The sequence below is a fragment of the Cheilinus undulatus genome, linkage group 6, assembly GCF_018320785.1.
Source record: "Cheilinus undulatus linkage group 6, ASM1832078v1, whole genome shotgun sequence".
NCBI lineage: Eukaryota > Metazoa > Chordata > Actinopteri > Labriformes > Labridae > Cheilinus > Cheilinus undulatus.
The window spans coordinates 18,395,002-18,420,480 of NC_054870.1; the positions used below are offsets into that span (position 1 = coordinate 18,395,002).

Below are 25,479 nucleotides of genomic sequence, written 5' to 3' on the forward strand. Positions count from 1 at the left end.
AGTCCAGCACAGGCTTCACAGTCCATTTACACTCATAAAACAACATGCGTGACATGAAAAAGTGATGAGAATAAAACAAGCTGACAGAGGCTCCTCATTCTTATCTTTATCACCCAGAGGGTTTGTAGTTATGAGACTGTGCACAGAGCTCCCTGTAGACCAACATTAATTTCCTCACTGAACTTATCAGATCTCTGCTGTCAGACATCTTCAGGGTAGAAGTATGATCTGACTGGGAACTCCTATTTTAGCCCTAAACAGCCTAATGTCAACATCTACAGCAGACATCTTTTCCTCCAGCATTTATTACCAAACAAGTGAAGTTCCCTTAAAAAGGATGTCCAGGTTCATAAAGACCAACCAAACTAATCTTGTCCAACTTCCACAATTCAAAATTCAAATGTAGATTGGTCTTGACTAAATCTAATCTATACAAGTATGTAAAAACAAGGCTCTCATGTAACAACAGAATTTCCTTTTAGTAAAATGGGGATCAACTGAGTGCAAATGAAAGTGTCTCAAGTGATTGTAGTATAAGGATACCTGTGTCTGGAAGGTCCAGTCATTGGTTAATCAGTATTCCTGGCTACCATTACACCATGAAGACGAAAGAACACTCCGAGCAACTCTGAGAAAATGTTATTGAAAAGTGTAAGTCAGGGGATGGATACAAAAACATTTCCAAGGCACTGAACATCCCCCAGAGTTCAGTTAAATCCATCATCAAATAATGGAACGAATATGGCCCATGTGTAAATCTGTTGAGATCAGGCCGTCCTCACAAACTGAGTGGCTGTGCAAGAAGGAGATGAGTGAGAGAGTCCACCAAGACACCTATGACTACTCTGAAGGAGTTACAAGCTTCAGCGGCTGAGATGGGAGAGACTCTGTACACATCAACTGATGCCTGGGTTCATCACCAATCAAAGCTTTGTGGAGGAGTAACAACAAGAAAGCCACTGTTGAAGAAATCTCATATTAAATCTGGATTACAGTTCACCAGGAAGCATAAGGGAGACTCCATGGTCAAGAGGAAGAAAGCTCTTTGGTCTGATGAGACCAAAATGGTGCTTTATGGCCATCAGACAAGATGCTATGTTTGGCGGACAAGAAACACTACGCATCACCACGAACACACAGCACGGTGGTGGCAGCATCATGCTGTGGGGGTGCTTCTCAGCAGCCAGCCCTGAAAGGCTAGTCAGGGTAGAGGGTAAAATGAATGCAGCAAAGTATAGGAAAATCCTGGAGGACAATCTTATTAAGTCAAAACTGTTCACAGACAAGGTGAATGTTCTAGAGTGGCTGAGTCAAAGGCCAGACCTCTGTCCAATAGAGGATCTGTGGCTGAACATGAAGAGAGCTGACAGAGCTTAAGCACTTTTGCATGTAATTTCAACAACACATGAAAGCCCCTGAAGTGCAGATGAATCAAAACACAGCATGTGGCACTGGTGATAAGGTAATGGTAATCAAAAGGAGATATCAGTCAACTTTGACTAATTCATGATAAAATATGACAAAAAAATCTCAACGAGAGGCTTCAGCCATTGTCATCCAATCTTGGTGACTGGAAACACTTTTAAAATCAGTGAACATTAAAGGTTATCTCTACCTGTTGGCTTTACATTACCTCTTAAGTTAGTCAATATAGTAGGAGATTAACCATCATTAACTTTGATTTTATAGAACAGTTGTTGCAGTGACTGGTACTTTTTCTGCAACAAAAAAGAAAAACTGTGATGTTTCTGAGCTCTTCTCCTTACTTGGTCATTGTGAGTGCCAGGTTATGGTGGGCCATTTTGATCTTGTTCTGGGCTTCCAGATGGGTCATCCCATCCGTGCTGACTCCATCGATGGCGAGTATGACATCACCCTGGATCAGGTTTCCCTGTGCTGCTTTGCTGCCTGGAGTAATCTGTTAAAAAAGGTTATAAACATTTAGATCTTTGAAAACTGATAGTGACATGTATTACAGAAACATGTATAACAATGTAAACATACTGGGGACCATGTCTGCTAATGCAAAAACATTCTTCTTCTCTAAATCTCCTTGATTCTTATGATAAAAACAGAAATAGAATATGGGACAAGGTCATTCCTTTGGATTTAAAATGAAAAACAAAAAGAGGGAAGCAGTCCAACATCTTCTTAGATGTACAGTGCTTAACAAATTTATTAGACCACCACCCAACGTAAGGTTTATGGCACAGCTGCCCTGAATTAACAGCATTGGTAATTACTAAAAGCATTTTTGTGTTTCTGCAATGGTTAATACACCAATATGTAGAAGCTCTTGAACCGAAATGATATTTTTAATGCTAAAATATAATTATTATTGTTATCCATGAATTTTCAAATTTACTGATTTACAAAAAAACTGAAAAAATAGTAAAGCACATTCATATTTCTTGATTAATATGTCAAATAATAGTTATTTACTTGCATTCCTGAACAGAAAAATTAGTTTTACTTGTTGAATGTTATGCTTGACTCATTTCTGACTCCTCAGAGAAGCCCAGTGAGCCGGCTCAAATTTGGGTATAAAAAGATGAATTCAGTTTGAAATCCCTCATTCCTGTTCAAAATGGTAAAACATGGAGAGCTCACTAAAAATGAAAGAGTCTGCTTTAAAGCACTTCATGATGCTGGATGGTCTCTGAAAGAAATATGACAGGTGGTCTAATAAATTTGTTAAGCACTGTAGGTTTGTGTGATAAAATGTTCCACCCTCACACATCACAGGTCAGTGCACACGCCAGTCTGCATCTTTCAATCCCTTAATCGTTAAAAGCTGGATGATAAAGCAATCTCTGAAACAATAAAAATCAATCAAATTTAAAAATTAATCAGTGAGTTAGTAATTATCATAAAGCGTAGGTGGCTTTAATCTGAAAATCCACATCAAGAGTGTTTACAGACACCTGAGATAAAAATATTTCAAAGGCTTAACCTTCACTCACAATGCCATTACAAAAGCCACAAAGTTGGACACTTGTCATTTAAGAAAACAGATACTTCAAATGTTAAAGATAATATCTGGAATAAAACCAAGAATATTTCCTGCAGTATGTTTGAAAACACTCTCACAGGAAATAAGAAATCAGCTGGGTCATTACTTCTTCTGATTACTGATCAAAAACAAAAATATCAGCCACACTAAATATACTGGCACGTCAACGGTGCAAGATGAAAAGTCGGAGGGTAAACAAACAAGTATAACTCATCCTGATAAATAATTGTCAGCTACACATTTCTTCTTAATTGATCCAGTAGTTGCCGATGTCTGAACACATTTAAAACTTAAATAATAAGACCTTGCGACCATCAACAGGATAAGCGTAGAAAATGGAAGGATGAATGGATAATAAGACCTCCAACACCTCAACACCATCCTGAAAAATACAAAGGATATAGCGATTATTTCCTTTCCTCGGCTTCATCCAGCTAGCTCTAAACACTACTGCTAACAAAGAACAGTCCGAGTCGGTTGCTGGTTGTTCAGATGGGTACAGATTCTCTGTGAAATTTAACAAGTTTTTGGTAAAAATGGGCCACAAAACAATGTTAGCTCAAATCTACACACTACGGAAAACTTTTGAAGCCTTTTATTTCTAACCCAAAAAGCCTCTGATAGGTTATAATGTGCACAGAAAATTAAATAGAAGAAACTGAGACAACCGCAATGAAAAAAAAAAACAAATAATTGTGTGAAAGCTGAAAAAAAATTAATGGAAAGGAGCAAAAATGGATTGAAAAAAGATTGAAATTGGCAAAAGAGGGCAACAAATGGCAAAAAGCAGTTGCAGAAATGGGCAAAAAGTGGCAAGAAAGGCAAAATGGATTGAAAGGGGCTCAAAAAGGCAGAAATGGATTTAAAGTTGCAAAAAAAGAGCAAAAATGGGGTAAGGTGGCAAAAGAGAAGTGGCAAAAATTGGTGGAAAAGTGGAAGAAAATGGACAGAAGGTGGCAAAAGTGGCTTAAACAGGCAAACTGGGCCCAAAACGGCAAAGGTCTGCAAAAAAATGGGCACAAGGAGGCTAAAATAGGCAAATGGTTGCAAAAAGATGTTGCAGAAATTGGCAAAAAGTGGAAAAATGCACAAAAGAAATGGCAAAAATGGGATAAAAGTGACAAAAAGTTGCAAAAATGGGCAAAAAGAGGCAAAACTATATGGCATTAATGGATGGAAAAAAAGGGGTGAAATGGGTTTAAAAATACCACAAATAAATAATTCCAACATCAGAACCCAATAATTGTTTGACACTTTTCAGCTCCACCATGAAAACACTGTTAGCCAGGATGCTAGCACTGATGTTACTGAATCAACACATTTACAATGGTATTGACAATGAATCACAACAGGGGAGGGCCCATTCTCTGGGTTTGTCAGGGCCCAGACAACACTATGGGCAGGCCTGATCATTACTGATGATCAGCTTTGGAAAAAGGGGCAATATATTTACTTTCTGTGATGCATTATGATATGCAAAAATATCTAAGATATTGCAGACAAATGCAGTGTTAATGGGTGCTGAGCTTGTTAACACTTCTCTAGTTGTTTGACCACTCGAAGTGTTTCTACTCCACAGGTTACACCCACACACCTTTTCACTCCACATTCCCACTGATGGCAGAGGTTGCTAGTATTAGCTGATCCCAGTCATACACATCCATACCCATTTACATGCCACTGACAAAGCAGTGGAAGCAATTGAGGAGGAAAATCAGAGGAGGAGAAAAAGGTGAGAGAAAACACAAGTGCTCAGACAAGGTAAGTCAAATTTTGTGAAACCGCGAGGGTCTGCTTCAAACTCAAAAATCAGTTCTGCTGCCAAATGGACTGACCTGAAGGATCTTTGACTTCAGTTCAATGACCACTTAGGTTAGCAGAGGTCGTTGTTATAATTTTGGAGCTTCATCGTCTTAAAAGCCTTGGCACCGAATGAAACTGACAATACTGTATATCAGCTCCTGCTGCAGGGTATAGGGTTCAGGTTCCAGAGGAGGGAGAGGCACAGCATCCATATTTATATGCAGTCTATGACTTCAACAAAAGACCCTCTGACACTTGGATCCATTGAGTCGTGCTGTTAGAAAGGCTACAAATGGCGCTAAGAGGAGGTTTAATGAGTCTCAAAGCCTAAAACTCTTCAAAATAAATGAGAATCCTCATCCACAACTTGCACATATCCACTCAGAAGTGAGCTCAGATGGCTGCTGATAGAAACATGGCTGAATTTGAACATGCAGTGACCTTTTTACCTTTCACTCACACAGCCAACCCTGTAACCTCGAGGCCTCTGTGGCGCCTCGATCACGATCACACGACACAAGTGTTCATACCAAAGTGTTAAACCCTGAACAGCTGTCTACACATCACTAACCCCCGCTGAGCCACATCTCTCGGCTCTGCTGCTCCATAATCCCTCAATTCCAGCTCCAGACGGTTTCTCTACAAAGGTGGAGGTGGATGACAACAGAGAGACGTAAACCTTCCTGGACACATCTGATAGACATGATAAAAATGTAAAGCTGTCTATTAATGGTGCATCCTTTGGGAAAATCTTCTGAACACTGCTGGGAAAATCTGCAGGATGATACCAGCACACACACTGATAAAGGTTAAATAGAGCCGTGACACTTCGCTTAAGCTCTTATCTCGCTCTGACTCATCTGGCTGACATTTGCACTGAATGTGGGTTAATGGGCACGAATGACAACATCGCCCCCTGGAGACGAGCGCTTGGCTGCCTCTTGACTATAACAGACTGCAGGGAGTTGGTCCCAGTTAATGCTCAGCTCAGCTTACTGGTCCAGATCCAGTTGGAAGAGTTCCTGCACTGAGGACAGAATAGCTTTATTAGAGCTGGGGCTGCATCCGCACAATATCAAACCATCAGTGTCTGATTGATTTTTAATTTGATCAAGACACTGGCAGCCATGGTACAGCAGGGCAACATCAGATACATGCTGACTGAAGAGACCGCTGCACTAATCACTGTGTCACTCTGACCAAGGCATGTGGCGCCGTAGCTTAGCTGGTGAAAGCGTCTAGCTCGTAAACAGGAGACCCTGGGTTCAAATCCCAGTAGTGCCTTAAAAAAAGATGCTGAGCTTTCTTCATGCATCATTCACGTGGGTTTCTCTGTATCACTTAGGAGCCATTAAGGCTGACTACAAATACACAGATAAATCAGTAACCAATCGTTATTAGCCCATTTTTATAAAATTACCAAAAAATCAGCTTTGAGTTACAAATCGCTTGATGAATACTTTGGTGTCAGGAGCTGAGATAGGGCCATTTGATTTCCGCTTTAATGGAATCACAGACAGAATCGCAGAATTGGCCAGTAAAAATATAATCTACTATTTAACATGGAAATTGAATGAATTTGACTGAAACACTGTGTTTTTTTTGGAAAGAGGAACGTATATCCAGGAATATGTTCTGGGTGGCACAACTTGTGACTCACTTCACAAACACTCACCCCGCCCCCTCCTACACAATAACAGCATGTCAGAGCAGCTGCACGAAACACCAGCAAACATCAGGTAGCTCAACACGGGGCAGTACTGTGCAACATAATGTTGCACCTACAAGAAAACTCATCCGTGCTTTGAGTTATTTTACCTCACCACAGCAGAGAGTCACGGAGAGAGAGAGAGAGGAGTGTCTGTGCATGAGGCACACAGCTGAAGTCACAACTTGAAGACCTGCTCACCACTCAAGGGCTTCAAACTCGAGTCAGACGGACTCGAGATTTTATGAAGTCCCGCAGTCTAAATTATGTTAAATTCAAGTATCAATTAGCTTAATAATTCCTCTGGTAGATACTGTAGTACCTTTGGTTGCTTAATGAGCCAACACGTGTTTGCATTAACGTAGCGGTCTGATATGAGGCAGACGGAGACAGCGAGGATGGAGAGAGATGATGAAAGAACCGTTACAGTCAGGAGTAGAACAGTGCAGCATCAAATTGCATGCACTGTTACATATTGAGAAAGTTCAGGAAAGTTTAGGTAACAGGCTTACTTTACACCATTTAACTTTAATGTGACCTTTTTAAGTTACTATCACTCTGTTTGAGAGAACAGAAGGATTTCTTTGTTTACATTATAAACATCAGTTAGGATGTGATTAAACATGTGGATATGTCTTAAAATGCTGGAAATATCTGACTGTTACACTGGTTATAATTTTATATCAGGGTTATCCAAACAACCCTTTTTCAATACATAGTACATACATAGTACATAGTTAAGACAATGCATTTGATGGGATTTTGAGCCTGAAATGATTTTTAAAAAATGTTTAGAATTCTTACAACCAACTCATAATCCTGGTGCTGAGAACCAAGAGATCTGCCTCTAACTGTTTAGCTGGCTAATCCTGCACCTCCCTAAAATGAACGCATGTAATAAATGAATCATCACATTGTGTAATTCAGTTGTCTTCCTTGTAGGATCAATGATGTATTGGTCCTTAGGAGGTTTTTTGTTCTGCTCTGTTGAACTAGGTTAGTGAAAGCATGTTGTTGACTGAAAAAGGATGACTTTTGTGCACCTCTATACATGACAAGGCTAAACAAACCAATCAGTTTGGGCTGCACAATTGCTTGAGTTGTGATCATGATTTTGGCCTTAATAAAACAATCAAAGAAACATGACTGACAGCAATTATTCAAATTTCTAAACGGATTCCAAAAGCTGTCATGTTAACCTTAAATATGAGGTTTTATTTAATCACAGAGAGAACTCTAGGATGGGGGTGGATACTGAACACTGGCCTTTTATGACATTTGCTTCATAACATATTCTGTTTGAGTATGGGTATTGTGGATCTTTGCTGGGTCATGTTTGGCCAATTGTTAGAAGCAGATGTGGGCCAAAAATGTCTAGAGAGATTAACTTTAAATAATACAAATAAGTATCCTTTCATTCATAAATAATCAGTAACTGTGATCTCAATGCACACTGGCTGCTTTTTGAAAACATGAAAGATGACTGTTAAATAACCCTGATAATCCATCCCTGCCTGAGACAGTAACAGTTTCAGAATTAAGGCAAAGGTGTCTAAGGACTCTTGTGACTCTGCTATAAAAGAATAAAATGCTCCTTTATGATCATTAAAGTAGTGCGATCCTTTTCATAAGCGGATCAAAAGTAGAACTGCCAGGACTGTTACATTAACTCAGTGCTGATGCAGGTCTTTTTCTCTGACAGCACCTCCAAGCTTGTTGAATCCACATCACAAGAACAGATATTTTAGAATACAAGACAAAATGACAAAGTTTTTAAGTTAGTTCAATGTTTATTTCTTGAAGATGGATGGATAGCCTTTACTGTCCTAAAAGGAAATTTGTTTGCACAATCTCTACTGAAGACCTGTAATCACCAGTATATCAGAAAAAAAACACAGTGGCACACATAAACACTTCCACACAAACACGCAACATAATTGCAGGGCTGAGTCTGAAGTAGACGTAGTCGATGACGAGCGTGGGAGGTTATTGAGTGCGGCGGCTGTAATAGAAGGGATAGAAGCTCTCACTGAAGCGAAAGGACTCTGTCGACTTTACGTCTTCTTCAAAAATATTGATTAGAAAGTGACAAAAACAGCACAGGAGCATTGGGCAGAAACATAGAAGGAAAATGGGAAATGCACAAACAGGGCTGGGGTCATGCCCCTGGCTCTGAAGGGAAAATACTTTTTCTCTCTGGAATAAGACCTTAAATTAGCCTTTCAAAAATCTTTTAAACCAGCTCAAAACATTGAGGTGTTCTATTGGCTGAATGGGTGTCATTTGTGTTGACATGGCAGGCACATCAACCGACTAGCCTGCAGGACTTTATTAATACTATAAGAGCATCTATGTGAAGAAAGAGTCTCAGAGGAAATCATTAGACAGCTGGGTGCTGCTAGGAGTTTAGGAACAATGTGTGGGTAATAAATCTGTGTTCCATCGATATTTCTTAACTTGGACAAATCAGAATGAAACTTCCTCCAAATGCAACTGGACGCTTAATCCTAAACTTTTATTACTGTCTTATCTAATAATCAGAATCATCAAAACTGGGATGTTCCAGCCTGACACAGAGGATCCTCCTCAAACAAAAGTAAGACAGCAGATCCTGAGAGGTTTAGAAACAATGTCAATAACTCAACATGGAAAAATTCATATCAAGCAAATCTAAACTCAATAATATTATTACATGGATTATAATGATCCTTGTATTAAACCCAAAAACCAGGAGGCTTACAACAGGAGTAGTGCCGCATGGACAAAAAGTCGTATTTGGTCTCACTGGAGCTGGATGACAGAGCAGCACAGACACCCAGACACCCAGACTCACACAAACAAATGCTGGTACATCAGCTAAAACCTCCAGACAAGTCTGAAAACACAAAGAGCTGCTGATCTGTTGATCAGACAGCACGAGTCCACGCTGTAAAAAATACAAGTGGTCTGTCTGTTGTTTCCCACAGTGCACTGGGCTTCAGGAGATAACATCAGATGGATCAGTATGCAGTGTTTCTTTCTATAAGTGGGGAAAAATCCCCAAAGAATCAGCTAAATCAAAACATTTATGCAAAAAAGAGAGATGTTAGTGTTTTGTCTCAGTCTCTGTATATCAAGACAAAATCCATTAGTTTAAAATGATCACTTCAGCCATCTTCTGTCCTTCGCTACAGGTTTTTAAACTTCTTTTCTTCACGTCTTGCTTCTTTGTATCATGCAGTCCTGTTTAATAAGGCTCCATGCCAAGGTCATTTGAGTCAAGCGGAGACAGTGATGTTAAATTTATTTCTATGTGGATATTCTTTGAAAAAAAAAAGCATCTAAACCTGTAGTTTTGTGATAAAGAAGCCAAAAATACTGGAACTATAAGGGTTGTATAAAATATTGTGGAAAAAGTTGGATGGTGTTAGTCATGAAGGAGAAAACGTACCTGAAAACTGCTGGAATTCAACTCAAAATCACATCTGAAGTCACAAGTCTGAAAGCTTTTTCAAAGTTTAGACCTTCAAAAGTTCAAATTTTACTCACGACCCAATGAGACTCCATTTACTGCCAAGGAGAGCTAAGATACAAGAAGGACATCTAAGAGGCTGCAGTCAGGAAATTTTGGAGAGGCGTCTGGCTGAAGACCGTTCATCTCTGACGGCCACCCTCACAGACCATTCATCTACGACACAGTGCATCTCAGAAAGGAAGTACCGTAATTTGCCAGTACAAAGAATTTCCAGTTTTAGATTTTTTTCCTAATAAATTCAACTTTATTCATAAACAATTCTGACAGTTACATTCATGAAATAACCACATTACAAACATTACAGACTAAGCAACATTTCATAAATAAAATAGAGGAACACATAAGAGGTCTCACTAGCTAAACATTTTAGTTTATTTTTAGTTTATTAATACTAATAACACATGACTTAATACAGAATCAATCAATCATAATCAAACGAGCATGCACGCACACATCTGCATTCATTCAGCCACGATACATTTCAAGGTAAAGGATATCAAATTACATAAATTAAAATCCGAATATGATATTCTTCATAGTTATAAAACACTAACTTAGAAGATTAATGCTGACAAGACTGATTCCTTAAAATCCACCTTTTCACCTCTCAAGAGAAAATGTGGAAGTCTGTGCAAAGTTTGAGATTGGTTGGAAGATTTTTCCATGCTTTGATAGTTTTAAAGGAAAAAGCAGACTGTGCATCAACACAGCTACATAGCTATACTAGCTACATTATTAACGTTACTACCTATGCAGTTTACATAGCTGCTTTACTAGCTGAGCTTTAGCTACATTGGCTAGGTAGCTATATAGCTCTGTTATCCATGGCTAAGTTAGCTTGAGCAATGTGAGCGTTAATAAACCTAGCTAAAGCTAACATAACTGAGCAGATAACATAAATATGTGGCTTACGTAGCTGGTCTGTGGTTTACGCTGGCCACATTAGAATACTTTCATGGAGAACAAGTTAATTCCTGTAAGCGAACTGTTCACTAAGCTTTATTACATGTTTTGTAATCAGGTTTAGCAGCTCAAGTTTTTAGCTTTTGGTATCCTAGCCATTACCTTAACCCTTATCCTAACCCTAACAAAAGTTGAATCCAATTTCATTTCAAAAATTTTTAGCGCGTATTTCTGTTCTGAGATATACGGCGTCTCAGATGAACAGTCTGTGAGAGTTGCCGTCAGACATTAGTGATCTGCAGCCAGACTGTCTTGGAATTTAGATTTTTATTTTCCTTAAAAAAGGTACTCAAACAGATTATTGATGGAGAAATAAGTTGCTAAAATCTAATCACTTACTTTCAGAGTGTTAGTAAACAAATCTTTTCAATAGGTCTGGAAAATGATGAGACCCTGAAAGTTACTGCAAAACTTCAGAGGCAACTTGAGCTGAAAACTCAAGTATAAACTCTATGGCTCTTCCACATGTGAATGAATTACATAACACATTAGTTTGTCCAAGAACAGGCGCTGTAGCTTAGCTGGTAAAAGCGCCTGTCTTGTAAACAGGAGATCCTGGGTTCAAATCCCAGCAGTGCCTACAGGTGATTAATCAACAAAAACTGTGACATGTTTCCAATAAGGGCATCATGATTCAGGCTCCTTCATATTGTAAAAACACTACATTGTTGCATTTTCTCTTCCCTAGTCCATAAATGTGATTGTGAGAGACAACTAACTGTACAGGCTCCATCCACAATGTGGCTCTTTCAGAAAATATCTGTTTTACAAGAAATCTAAAGCAAGGGAAAAGAGAAACATCCTCACAAGGGCACTGTGGCTTAGTTGGTTAAAGCATCTGTCTCGTAAACAGAAGACCCTGGGTTCAAGTCCCAGCAGTGCCTACACTGATGACAAACAAAATTGATCTTATATCCTTTAGTTTATTTCAGCAGTCTGTCTGCTAATCTACTCATGATGTTGCATTTGTACTTTGTGTTTATCCACTCAAGAGACATCTGGACTAAAAACACAGCAAGAAGAGACACCGCTGTGGTTTGATTAATTCTTGTTCATAGCGGTGATTCACAACCTCAGGGTCCTGACTCCTGTGGGAGCGGCAGGATAATTTCTGGGAGTTGCCATATGGTTGTGGAGAAAAGAAAATGAAATTGGTTTTGTTTTCTCTCTTTTTACATCACAGCGCCTGTATCAGTGATAGAATCATTACAGTCAGGAGAAAAAAGTCTCAGAACACGACAAAAAGTCTCTGCACAACTCCTAGGTGCTAAGACTTAAAAATTGAACAAATCATCATTACAAATAAAGTTGTATTTACTGATTATTTATATACAGTCGTGTGCATAAGTTCTAAGCATGTAGGATGGTAAGGATTTATCATGGGTCCAGACGTACCAAAGTTCTGGCTGGGGGGGGGGGGTGCCAGAGTCAAGCCCAACACATGTCGACACACATGTACGTCGCTCATCAGCCAAGGTCAAGCTTGACAGCATTCCTTTACCACCCATGATAAATCCTTACCTTGACAGCATCCCTTTTGTTTGGGCCTTTTCATCCCTCACAGACCGCCGACAGTTTTCACTCGGGTTGCACAATGTTGGATTTTTGCTGATATTGGATATTTGCTGATATTTACAAATTAATTCTAGCCACACCAATATTGATACTGACATTTCAGTGTAGTTAAGACGTAAAACTTTAGTCCTTAAATCACTCATTGGTCACCTTAGAAAATGTTAGGGCTGCTTTTATGCATAAAGGTTCTTGTTGTACATAGAGACACTGATTTTAAAGACACTGGTACAGTTTGAGGAACCTGTTTGCCAAGAATGATGCAGACAGATTTAAGTGACAGATGAGTACCATGTCTGTGGCACTGTGGCTTAGCTGGTTAAAGCATCTGTCTCGTAAACAGGAGATCCTGGGTTCAAATCCCAGCAGTGCCTTGAATATACACACACTACAGCAGTCACTGTACCAGATTTTAAATCTTACACCAGCAAATGTCAACAGATTTCAGTGCTATGTCAACAAAAATGTAAGCTCTAGCTCCATTGTTTCAAACAATTGAAAAAAAAACAGCTGGCAAACTCTTTCACAATACCATCTAAATTGCACAAATACACAGCATAGCAAAAACATTACCAATATATTTGTGTTCCAAAGACAAAAATCTCTCTTCTTCTTTAACAACTGCAAAAGTAACTAACAACAAAAAAGGAATTCTTTCAAAGCCTGTGGCATTGGAAAAGGTACCAGCTATAGTTCTGAATGCTTCAGCTGGTTTAATCATTTTGAGGATAGTTAACATCAAACTCACTGTCTTCAATTAAAGTGACAATTTGCCTCCCTTGTTTCTCATACTACAATAAAAACAAATGAGATAGATATGAAAATCAGATATGTACAATTTGAGTATTTTAGGATATGCTGGTATATAAATAGAGGCTACAGATTGAATTAAAGTTTGGTCTATGAGGAAAAAAAAAGGCTTTCTGAGACACTAGCTTAGTTGGTAAAAGCATCAGTCTTGTAAACAGGAAATCCTGGGTTCAAATCCCAGAAAAGCCTCCAAAAACTCATCTTGAGCTTTTTGAAACCTGTCCTTCACACTTTGATCTTCTCTGTGACATTATTTTTAACACTTTCTGCTCCATCTGAGTTAGTCTACTGACTCCAGCTGATTCTCGGATTATTTCAACGCGGCCGGTTGGATTAAAGTGAACAAATGATGGAGAGCTTGTCTTTCAGGAAACTGCTCACTGGGCTTGAACAATGTGAGGCCTGAACAGGCTGCAGAGTGGCCCACTTTCACTATCAGCCATTCACACTGACCCACATACTCTAACACACTACACACGCACTTCCTGGGTTCAGACCGTACCATCCACACACGATGACTTCCTCTTCCTCTGAATGACACCTGCTGTGGCTGAAAACACATGCTGTTCCTACGTTTCATAATAATGTGATGTCAAATTGAGTATGTTAGATGATATGAATTCATAGTTTGCAAAATCCCTTGGCCATAATTTTTACGTCGAAAGCACACTGGTCATACTAAAATTAAAAATGCATTATTGTAGTGGGTGGTAAACTGGTATCAGTACAATCACTGGTAAAAATTCTACCATGAAACAGGTTTTTGCAACACAGTCCTCGCCAGTTGTAGTGCATACAGGGTCATATTCGATGTTGCCATTAGCATAGCTGAGTTATATATGACAGACAGCAGCTCGATCTGAGTCAAGTCATTAGCATGTTTCACTCCTACACTAAAGGGCAGCCAGGTAACAAGCTAAACATCACCTGTTTGTGTCAGTGTAATTAATGTGAAGCACAGCAGCGGGGTAAAAGAGTGTTCTATCATATCCTAGGTTAATAACAGCAATATACAGTCAGTGTACTTGTTTTGTACAGTGTCTCAGTCAGCTCGTCTTGGGCTTTATCATAGCTGCAATGCAATAGTTAATATAAAACCCAGCGCTGCAGCGATTACTATAATACTGGCTTAAACAACTGCTTACAGGTGTTTCTTTAAATCAGGACTTGCTTGTTTTAAGCCCAAAATGATTCAAAGAAGTCGGCTGTGGCATTGATCAGAGAAACAGCTGTAAACACGGTAGCTCGCTACACTAACCAGCACATATGCTAAAGCAAAGTTGAATCAATGAAATGAGGTGTTTTCTGTAGCAGCTTGACACATCTTGGCAGGAGAGAAATGAAAGTTAGAATTACATGTAAGAAGTGAACCCAGAGAGTTATCAAAACATTTTTCTACCATCTTAGGCTCAGACATGAGTTGGGTATGGCATCATGGGCTTGTTTTAGGTTGAAAAGGGGGTTGTATCACCTGAACATGCATTTAAATGCATTACCTCTTTTTATTTTGTAATATTGCAATATAATACCGTTACCCTAAGGTAGGGATGAGACTGATCGGATCCAATATTGGTATCAGGTCCGATATGGACGTAATTCATCGGATAACTGACTTATGGCACCGATCCAAGTGATTGATCCAAATCCATCCTACAGTTTGCGGTAGACCATGAACGCACCGCAGTCGAGATAGTCTGTGTGTAACTGAGCTAGTATTAGTTAAGGATGTTCTTTTCACTCATTTGCCCACACCGTATCCACAAATGGAACCCCATACCATAATGGAATCTCCACCGTGTTTCACTGTGTGTGCAATGCATCTGGCATCAAAACCTTCTCCAGCTTTTCTGCGGACATAAACACGACCATGCTGACCCAAGAGTTCAAACTTGGACTCGTCCATCCAGAGTACCTTCTTCCAGTCATCAACAGTCCAGTGTTTGTGCTCCCTGGCAAATCTGAGGTGTTTCTGGATGTTTGCAGGCCTCAATAATGGCTTCTTAGCAGCTATTCTTCCCTTTAAGCCTTGTTGTGTCAGTCGTCTACTTATGGTCATTCTGGAGACTTTCTCAGACTCTGATCTAGAAGCATTCATCTTTGCCTGAAGATCAGCAGTGGTCTTCCTTCTGTCTCTAGTACTTCAAATCTTGAGGTGTCTGACATCTGCTTCAGTTAACTTTGGTTTCCTGTCTCTTTCTCGGCACATTTTGTAAGTACCAGTCTCGGCAATTGACTCCAAAGCATACTTGACCACACTGTGAGAACACTTTATGTCTTTCCCTATTTGTCTCAGAGACCATCCAGCATCATGAAGTGCTATAATGCAGACTCTTTCATTTTCAGTCAGCTCTCCATGTTTTACCATTTTGAACAGGAAGGAAGAATTTCAAACTGAATTCACCTTTTTATACCCAAATTTGAGCCGGCTCACTGGGCTTCTCTGAGAAGTCAGAAATTAATCAAGCATAACGTTCAACCACTAAAACTCATTTTTCTGTTCAGGAATGCAAGTAAATAACTCTAATTTGACATATTAATCAAGAAATAATAATTTGCTTTAGTAGTTACCAATGCTGTTAATTTAGGCAGCTGTGGCATAAACCTTACTTTGGGTGGTGGTCTAATAAATTTGATCAGCACTGAAATATGTATATATATATTTATATATCAGAATCAGTATCGGCACATATTTATTGGAATTGGATTGGAACTGAAAAAAAGTGGATTGGTGCATCCCTACTGCAAAGGGGAAAACACAGTGAAATAAATGTTAGGGATTATCGCCCAGCACTAATGCAGTGTGACTCTCAGACTATCCCATAGCATAACTCCCTGGCCAGCCAATAAGTGTCATAGAAATGAATGTAAGTCACTGTTCAAATATTGTCAAACAACACATGGGTATCTAGTAAATGTTAATTGCTGTTGAGTTGCACTAGCTTGTTGCTAGCTCAGCCAAGAATTCACAGCCCAGACCTACGTAGATGATGAAGTCATGAGATGACAGGTCTTCATGATGTAACAGCATACTAATCGTTAGCTTAGTATGTACAAATGTTTGAGTGTGTAGTCTTGGTCATGTATATTTTTGGATATAGCCTCAGTTTAAGGAATTTGAAGCAGCTTTAACATGTGAATTTGGGTAAGTGTGGGAGAAATTGACTTTTCTACTTCTGCCTTCAGCCCAGATTCATCTTTTACCATCCAGCAGAGCTTAAAAATTTGCATCTGGCCATTATCACACACAGACCTCCCGCATTGACTCCGTAGGTCTGTAGCAGCAGAGGAGCAGGGGGGTAACTGATAAGACGTGTGGGTGTGTGTGACCTTCAGTAGCTATAAACAGCCCCCTGCCTGTCAGCAGTCACAGCCGCTTGCTGCCACTCTGCAGACTTACCAAGCTGCAGCTTCAGGCAGCAGAGACAAATGTCGGAGAGCTGCAGAAGCCGGTGCAGAGATCCCAGCACATTTCAGAGGCTTAAGGTCTTTATTTGTAATTTTTCTGCCCAGATCTTCATAGAGCTCTGATTTAATGGCTTCAGGTTGCTCAGAAACAAATACTGCCCGAATGCCCTGTTATAACGATTACCTCTATAATCACATCTCAGTACCTGAATTCATGTACAGGCTGACTGCATGTACCTATGACATCCACACATGTCTAAAAATAAATGTAAAATTTAGCTGCTGAAAGCCTGTTCCAACTCTGCATGATACCATGTGGTGAAATGCACATTTGACTGAAGAGATTTTCCACTGTACAAAGTTGTATGTGACAAATATTAGATAGCTCTGCCTTCACTTTGCATTGCATTAAAACACCTGTTCCTGGTGGTAGCATTAATGAATCCAAGTTGGATAAAGACTGCAATATGATGTGCAGGGTGCTGGTTTGACTGATACATGGGACAAGGTGAAAAAGTTGTCAAACTTAAAAAAGAAAGTGCAACTTTTTACTGTGGAAACACATATAGTTGATACAAAATTACTTTATCTTTGGATGAAGGAAGCACCCAGGGTGGTCAACTCTGCCAAGTGCATGTAAAAATTGAATCAAAACTCTTAATTTCCACAGATAAAGCCCTCATTCATGTTCATCTCCCTACTAGCCTCAAAGATATAGGCAAAGTGAAAACAGATTTCTACAAGGTAATGTCAACTAGACAGAAATATTTAATGTATAATAAGTGACTGCATACAGTCCTTAACAAATGTATTAGACCACCTGTCACATTTGTCTCAGAGACAATCCAGCATCTTAAAGTGCTTTAATGCGGACTCTTTCATTTTCAGTGAGCTCTCCACGTTTTACCATTTTGAACAGGAATGAGGAATTTCAAACTGAATTCACCTTTTTTACCCAAATTTGAGCAGGCTCACTGGGCTTCTCTGAGAAGTCAGAAATGAATCAAGCATAACATTCAACCACTAAAACTCATTTTTCTGTTCAGGAATGCAAGTCAATAACTATAACTTAACATAATCAAGAAGTATTAATGTGCTTTACTATTTTTTCTGTTTTTTTTGGAAATCAGTAAATTTGAAAATTCATGGATAACAATAATAATAATTATATTTTAGCATTAAAAATATCATTTGGGTTAAAGAGCTTCTACATATTGGTGTATTAACCTTTGCAGAAACATAAAAATGCTTTTGGTAATTACCAATGCTGTTAATTTAGGGCAGTTGTGGCATAAACCTTACTTTGGGTGGTGGTCTTATAAATTTGTTAAGCCCTGAACATATTCACCCTCTCAAGTCAGTAGATGCAACTTTGGCTGAAATCACAGTACTAAGGCTGTGTGGATACAGCTTTTGCTGTATGCTTCAGGTCATTGTCTTGCTGGAAAATGAATCTTCTCCCAAGCCATAGTACTCATGAAGACTGAATAAGATTTTCCTATATTTTGCCCCATTTATTTTACCCTCTACCTTTACAAGCCTTCAAGGTCCAGCTGCCAAGAAGCATCTCCACACCATGATCCTAACCCCACATGCCACACAGTTGGGATGATGTGTTTGTGGTGATGTCAGTGTTTGGCATCTTCTCTAATGGCCAGAAAGTACCATTTTGAGCTCATCAGACCAAAGAACTTTCTTCATTTGACCATGGAGTCTTCTACATGGCTTTTGGAAATCTCTACTCAAAATCTAATGAGCTTGCTTAAACAATGATGTTCTCTTTGCCACTTTCCCATAAAGCTTTGACTGGTGAAGAACCCAGGCAACAGTTCCTGTATGTAGAGTCTCTCCCATCTAGGATTCTGAAGCCTGTAACTCCTTCAGAGTGGTCATAGGCGTCTTGAACCACGTTTCCACCAGGTGGTCCTGTTTGACTGAGTATGGTTTGGTATGGTTTGGAACACTAACCTCCAAATAGTTTGTGTTTCAACAGACACATGTGACCTCACTTTGTGAGTGGACTGTCGAGGCTATGCATGTGACGTCACATGCAGCAAGTCTGCTGGTCCAGTCAGAGTTATAGAAAGGATGAGTGACAGAAATCAGTATGGAGTAAGCAGTGAACAGCTTTATTTCATTTGAAAGTTGTGTTTTTTTAAATAACTACATCTTAACTATGTTAACTGCGGTACAGATCCTCTGCTGATGGAATACGTGTACAGAAACGTTCTGAGTCATAACGGTACATAAATATGCGAATAAATCAATTCTATAGCAGTTTATACAGCATAATATAAAAATTGCGAGCTGTACCATGAGAATTTGTCACATTGAAAATAAACTAAAGGTTTAACTGACATTAAAATCAAACTAGATTAAATATGTTGTCCTTGATTTGAAATGGGCTGCAGCAAGTTTTGCAAACACATTCAACAACCACAGACTGATCTTTTCACAGGTTGCCCAAAGTAAGAAGCAGGTGAATAACTAGCTACAATACAGAGACTCAACTGATCTAAAGCTTTGTTTTTACAAAACCTTAACATTAATTCAGTGTCACATCCATCACGGATAAACCAGGCTGATGTGAGCCTCCAGGCTCTGCTTTGTCTACTTAAAATTAGGTCCAGATAAACGGCAGGAACCTCGATTTGTGGCCACATATCAATATCCATGGACTAGGAAACAGTGTGGATCTCTGTCGAGTCCAAATATCCCTAATTTGAGCACAGTCTGTTTTTCTCCTGTTGTTGCCCACTCCTCACAGAGCAGACTTTCTGTGCTTTGTTTTGCAGTCTGGCTGAGCAGTTACGTTGCACGCTAAAAGTGAAAACAACCTGGTGGTTCCTCTCACTAGAATCCTTTTTGCACAGTAACTCAATTTGTGAGGACGGCCTGATCTAGGCAGATTTACACATATGCCATATTCCTTCCATTTCTGGATGACAGGTATAACTGAACTTCAGGGATGTTCAGTGCCTTGGAAAGTTTTTGTATAGTATTTCGTATTATTTTAAGTGTTTTTCTTCTTCATCCTGTAATGGTAGGCAGGAATACTGATAAACCAGTGACCTTCCGGACACAGGTGTCTTTATGCTACAACCACTTGAGACACATTCACTGCACTCAGGTGATCCTCATTTCACCAATTGGAGACTACCAGCACCAGATGGCAGGACCTCTGTTGAATTAGGTCAGTCTTTTTAAAGGGGTGAATATTTATACAATCACTTATTTTACATGACATATTTTTGACTTAATTGGCACTACTTAGAAATCTGTTTTCACTTTGACATTAAAGAGGTTTCTGTTTTTTGTTTTTTTTTGCCAGAAGAGCACAATTATATCAACCATGATTGATTTGTAGAATCAATAAAAGGGTGAATATTTTCTACAGGCACTGTAATTTTGTTTTAAATTTTAAACCTACGAACAAGAAAGTTTTGACATCTTGTTAATAGTGATAAAAGGCAATGAAATGATTCAAAAAAATAGAATAAAATAATTATAACACATTTTGCCTCAAAAAATATAATGCCTACATAATATTACATGTATCCACTGAATTAATAAACCAGACCCTAAAAATCAAAAATCTAGATCAGTTCTGTAAAAATGGGGTCACAGTCTATGCTCTGTACATTTAGGCTCCCACTGATCAGGATGATCCTGTGCAGCTGTAACAGGATGCAGTGTCGTCAGGAGCTCACAGAACGCTGAGTCAGCTCACTGTGTTACAGCCGGAGTCCAGTTACTGAGAGCTCGACTTTCACACAGACTGTAAAACTTTACCAGAGCGACGCTGAGCTGGAGAGTGGCAGTCAGACTGACAGAGAGCAACAGACTTAAACAACACTTCACTGACATTTAAGCACCTCTGCAGAACACGAGTCAGTGCATTACACCAGGCAGTAATACCTTCAAACTTCAGCATTACTTGAAGAACCAAACACCCCACATCTTCAACTAGGGGGAAAATTTTAACGTTATTGTGCTCCATTAGTGGCACAAAAGGTTTGGTGACCATCTTCATAGACAGACATCAGCAGTGTTACGTTTTTAAAGGTTTTTCTAAGTGAAAAAAGAGGTTTATTTAAACATGTAAGCGCATAGCAATGGATGTGCATGCTGAATTAATGTACTTTAATGCTCTTCAGTACTTTAAAAACAGCAGTGTTTTTAATTAAATAGATTAACTTATTAATTCCGTGGCGTGACAAATCACACTACTCTGTTTGGCAGTCGGATAGGGTTTGGCGAATGCTGGTAGAAGGTTGCCTGACTGACTCCATTGTGCCAACTGTGAAGTTCAGAGGAGGAGGGATAAAGGTATGAGGCAGATTTTCAGGATTTGGACAAGGCTCCTTCTCTCCAGTGAAGGCCAATCTTAATGCTTCAGGATACCAAGACGTTTTAGAAAATGTTATGCTTTCAACTATGTGGCAAGAGTTTGGTGAAGGCCCTTTTCTTTTCCAACATGACTGTACCCCAGTGCACAAAGCAAGGACTATAAAGCCAGTCCAGTTTCAGCAAAGCCGCTGCCAGCGCAAATCATTCTCCACAGAGCAGATCAACCCAAATAGGAGGACACAGAGAACATCCTGTCAAAATCTATATATCTGAAATAATACTATTAATAATAATAATAATAATAATAATAATAATAATGGCTGGAGGGATGAATGTTTCCAGTCTATTGAGCAATCATTGATTCAGTTCGAACATCATTTCAATGTCCTCACTCCAGTGTTAATTTCGTCGATTAAAACTATGACTAAAACTGTTCGTCGACAGCCTTTTTTTCCATGACAAAAATTAGACTAAAACTAACAAAAATAGATCTGTGATGACTGAAACTGACTAAAACTAAGTTTAGTTTCATCAAGATGACTAAAACTAGACTAAAGTGTAATTTAGTTTTCGTCAGACATTCAAAATCTGTGATATTTCTCTACTGGTGGTAAATCTGTCAAAAAACAATGCATCTATAGCTATTCTGCCTCTCAGCTGTAGAAAGCAGGGGCCCCAGGTTTAGCAGAGTGCAGAGAACACACTACCATGATTTGGTACTAGATTTAGGCAAGAAAATAAATGCTTGCACTAAAAGTAAATACTAAAATGTGAGGACTTTTTTGGACTAAAACTAGATGATAATGTTTTTAGTTTTTGTCGACTAAAACTAGACTAAAACTAGACTTAAACTAAAAAGAGTAAAAATTACTATAATGTGACTAAAACTGAAATGCTTTTCATTTAAAGACTAAAACTAAAACTAAAATTGAAAATAGCTGCCAAAATTAACACTGCTTCACTCTGCCCTACAGGATCAACTATTTTATTCTTAAAAGAAAAAAAAATGATGTCAACGTGTAACCTCTCCACTCTTTGATGACCATCAGTGTAATGAAAGTTTTATTATCTTATATCCAAACAGAGCACCTCATGTCCTCAGCTGCCTGCGTTACAAACCGAGCTATGTTGGTGACATTTCTGCAGCCTCATAAGGCTTTTTAGAGAGAATGTCATTCTGCTTTATTGCAGAGATCAGCACTATGGAGAAGAATGAAAAAAATCCTTACAAAACCCAGCAGGTCAGTGAAGCTGAGAGAGAAGGGAGCATTTAAACCTGCATGTACTTCTTGGCAGTTAACAGCTTACTGGGCTTCAGAGTTGACACAAGACAAAACTTCATTTACTTCTAAAACAGCATCATATGATTAATGGACTTATTTACAAGAACTGTTGCCAGGAAAATGTCTTTGGGAAAATCTAATCAAAGATTATAGCAGTGATAGTAAAAGGAATAATAAACATAATAAAAGGAATAATGTGCAACATTCTGAATATATATTTAAACATGAAATATGTTATGTAAATAGACCGTAGACCTATTATTTCCTAGAACACCCTCCAGGTTTGTTGTTCTCAGCTCAATGTTCAAACTCAGTGAAAAAACAGGCAAAAAAGCAGAGAATCAGCAAAAACGGTTAAAAGTGGCATCAATGCATTGCTGGGTGAAAAAATGTGAGGAAAAGTGAAACAATGGAGGAAAAATAATGGTGAAAACTGGAAACAGAGTGGCAAAAATTATTTAAAGGTGGCAAAGATAACAGGATAACAGCAGTAGAAATGAGCTTAGAAGGGCAAAAAGGGGCAAAAATAGATAGAAAAGTTAAAAAAGCAGATAAAAAGTATCAAAGATGGAGTGAAAGAAGAAACAATTGATTACAGAATAAAATGTGCAAAAAGTGGCATCTAAAGTAGTGACTATGGGTTGAAAAGTAGAAACAATAGGCTAAAAGTGACAAAAATTGGTTATTACAGGCAAAATATGGTTAAAGGTTACAGTAAAAAATGTGGCAAAAATGGGTGGAAACAGTGAAGAAAAGGGTTGTGGCCAGGATGTTAGAACCAATGCTACTGATCCAACACTCATACATTGATATCATCAATAAACCACTGATGGGGAGGGTCCATTTGCTGTTTTCTTTTTCAGGGGTCCAGCTCACTCTGTTGACAGGGCTGGCTGTCGTTAATAAAATCCTCTGAACAAAGTCACAGGTGAGCGATTTCTTTGAGTGGCAGCTGTCTGTCTACTTCTTTTACTATACAGATTTTCTACTTCCTGAAACTGACAGAGAAGCAGCTTTTAATTTTTTCCATAGATTTTTAAGCATTTTTATAACAATAACTGTCTGTTAAGCACTAGAAGAAAAGAGGCTCTAAGACCACTAATTGGACCAGTGCTAATTCATCCAGTTGAAGCTGCTGATATGTTTCAATTATTTTATGCATTTTGAGCAGGTAAAACCTCAATGACTGCATGTTAAAGGAGCTAAATTGTCAAATTCAAGCCTGCAATTTTCTTTCTTTTGTTACTGTATAGACTCATATTAAAACTGAAACCATTTGCTCAGTACGTGCCTTAAAACGCTTGTCACAGTAGCTTTTATCAAATGAACAGAAGGGAAAAGGCATTTTCTACTTTCAGCAGCAGATCAATTCACATGCAATGCTCTAGGAGGACAGTGTACTTAGAATGAACTCATGCATATTCTAGCTGAGTTTATTTCTGCACAAATTGTGAATAAAACACAGAATGGCACCAGCCGTCTTGGTTGAGTTGACCTGGTTATACTTTTGCTGAAACATTCACACCTGTGCTGTTAATCTAACCCTAATCTCCTTCAAACTGCAAGCCCCAAGCAGCAGCTTGAGCTTGATTCTGCCTCATTTACCAGCTAATACCTCTGTTTCCTATCTGCTCCCCAGACCTGTGGCTCTGAACCTTTGAACCTGAGGGAACAATAAACCACAGAGCCCAGAAGGATGATGGGAAGCGTCAACCATCCCTCCCTCGCTCATGCTGAAACTCTCCGAGGCTTTCATAAAAGCCTTCAGATCCAGAAAGGCAGCATTAATCCATCCTGCTGTCACAGAGAGAACAGATTATCTCCACATGGCACCAAGCACTGAGAAATTATGTACAACAGCACTCTGGGTTTTTGTTTTGCTATGTGTGTGTTTAATTCCACCAGGAAAAAATCTTTGGTGAAATGTGCTAACTGATGCATGCACATGTGTGTCTAACAGGATTTTTATTTTCACAACAGACTTACAGTACAACATCATACACAATGATGACACAATGACTCTGAAAGAATACAGTATTTCTGGGTGGATGAAATCACCAAAATAAAAGCTCTGGGGCATCAAATGGGCCAATTCATGATTATATTCTATCACAAAATGACGGGGGTTTTGGACAGCTCAATAACCGGTGTCAATATTGGATCATGGGCCTTCAATGATCGTATTGATCACTGTGTCTGAAACAAGAGAGAAAAAAAAACACTCATACAATGTATCTATTTACAGCAACTCGTTGCCTCAGTTTCGACCAAAATCAAGAATATGTACAAATGCATTATTGATTGCACGTAAATAAAGCTCCATTCAACATCAGTTAGCCAACTCATGAGATAAAACCACAAGCTAAAGAAGCTAAAACTATACAAACCCAGTTTCATTTTTGTTGCCATGAACTCTGAGCGTCCAACAAAACACAACCAAATCCCAACATCTGAAACATGCTGTGCATTAGTCCCATGAACACAAAACCAACAGGCAAGGAGAGCATTTTTGAAAAGAAGACATACAGTGCCTAAACACCCCCTTAGATGTTTCACCCTTTCATTGGTTTTATAAATTAATCACGGTCAATATAATTGGACTTTTTTGACAAAAAACCCTCTTTCATGTCAAAATGAAAACAGATTTCTACAAAGTTATGTCAATTAAATATAAATATTTAATGTAAAATATGTGATTGCATAAATATTCAACAACTTTAAAGTTACTGACCGAATTCAACAGTGGTCAAGCCAACTGGTGCTAGTAGTCTCCAAAGTGGTGATATGGAGATCACCTGAGTGCAGTATAAAGACACCTGTGACTGCACTGGTTGATCAGTATCCCTGGCTACCATTATACCATGAAAATAAAATAACCCCCAAGCAACTTAAAAAAAAAAAAAAAAAAAAAAGGTTATTAAAAAGAATAAGTCCACGGATGGATACAAAAAAAATTTAAGGCACTGAGAATCCCCTGGGGTTCAGTTAAATCCATCATCAATAAATGGAATGGATATGGCACATGTGTAAATCTGCCTAGATCAGGCCATCCACAAAT

The 25,479-nt window shown here is 38.8% G+C and overlaps 1 protein-coding gene, 1 long non-coding RNA gene and 3 other non-coding genes across 7 annotated transcripts in view; 4 read left to right on the forward strand and 1 right to left on the reverse strand.

Moving 5' to 3' along the window:
• LOC121511469 (PDZ and LIM domain protein 7-like) overlaps positions 1-25,479 on the reverse strand; it is a 79,265-nt gene that overhangs the window by 40,270 nt on the left and 13,516 nt on the right. For all 3 annotated transcript variants that reach the window (XM_041790192.1, XM_041790191.1, XM_041790189.1), the window contains one exon: positions 1,767-1,918. In XM_041790192.1, coding sequence (XP_041646126.1) covers positions 1,767-1,918 — 152 coding nt within the window. The remainder of the gene's footprint in view (positions 1-1,766; positions 1,919-25,479) is intronic.
• trnat-ugu lies at positions 11,508-11,581 on the forward strand. Its single transcript has one exon. It is a non-coding gene; the product is annotated as a tRNA-Thr (tRNA).
• On the forward strand, positions 11,812-11,885 carry trnat-cgu. Its single transcript has one exon. It is a non-coding gene; the product is annotated as a tRNA-Thr (tRNA).
• On the forward strand, positions 12,874-12,947 carry trnat-cgu. Its single transcript has one exon. It is a non-coding gene; the product is annotated as a tRNA-Thr (tRNA).
• Positions 19,924-24,537, forward strand: LOC121511470. The gene is made up of 3 exons (XR_005992046.1): positions 19,924-19,981; positions 23,285-23,349; positions 24,061-24,537. It is a non-coding gene; the product is annotated as an uncharacterized LOC121511470 (long non-coding RNA).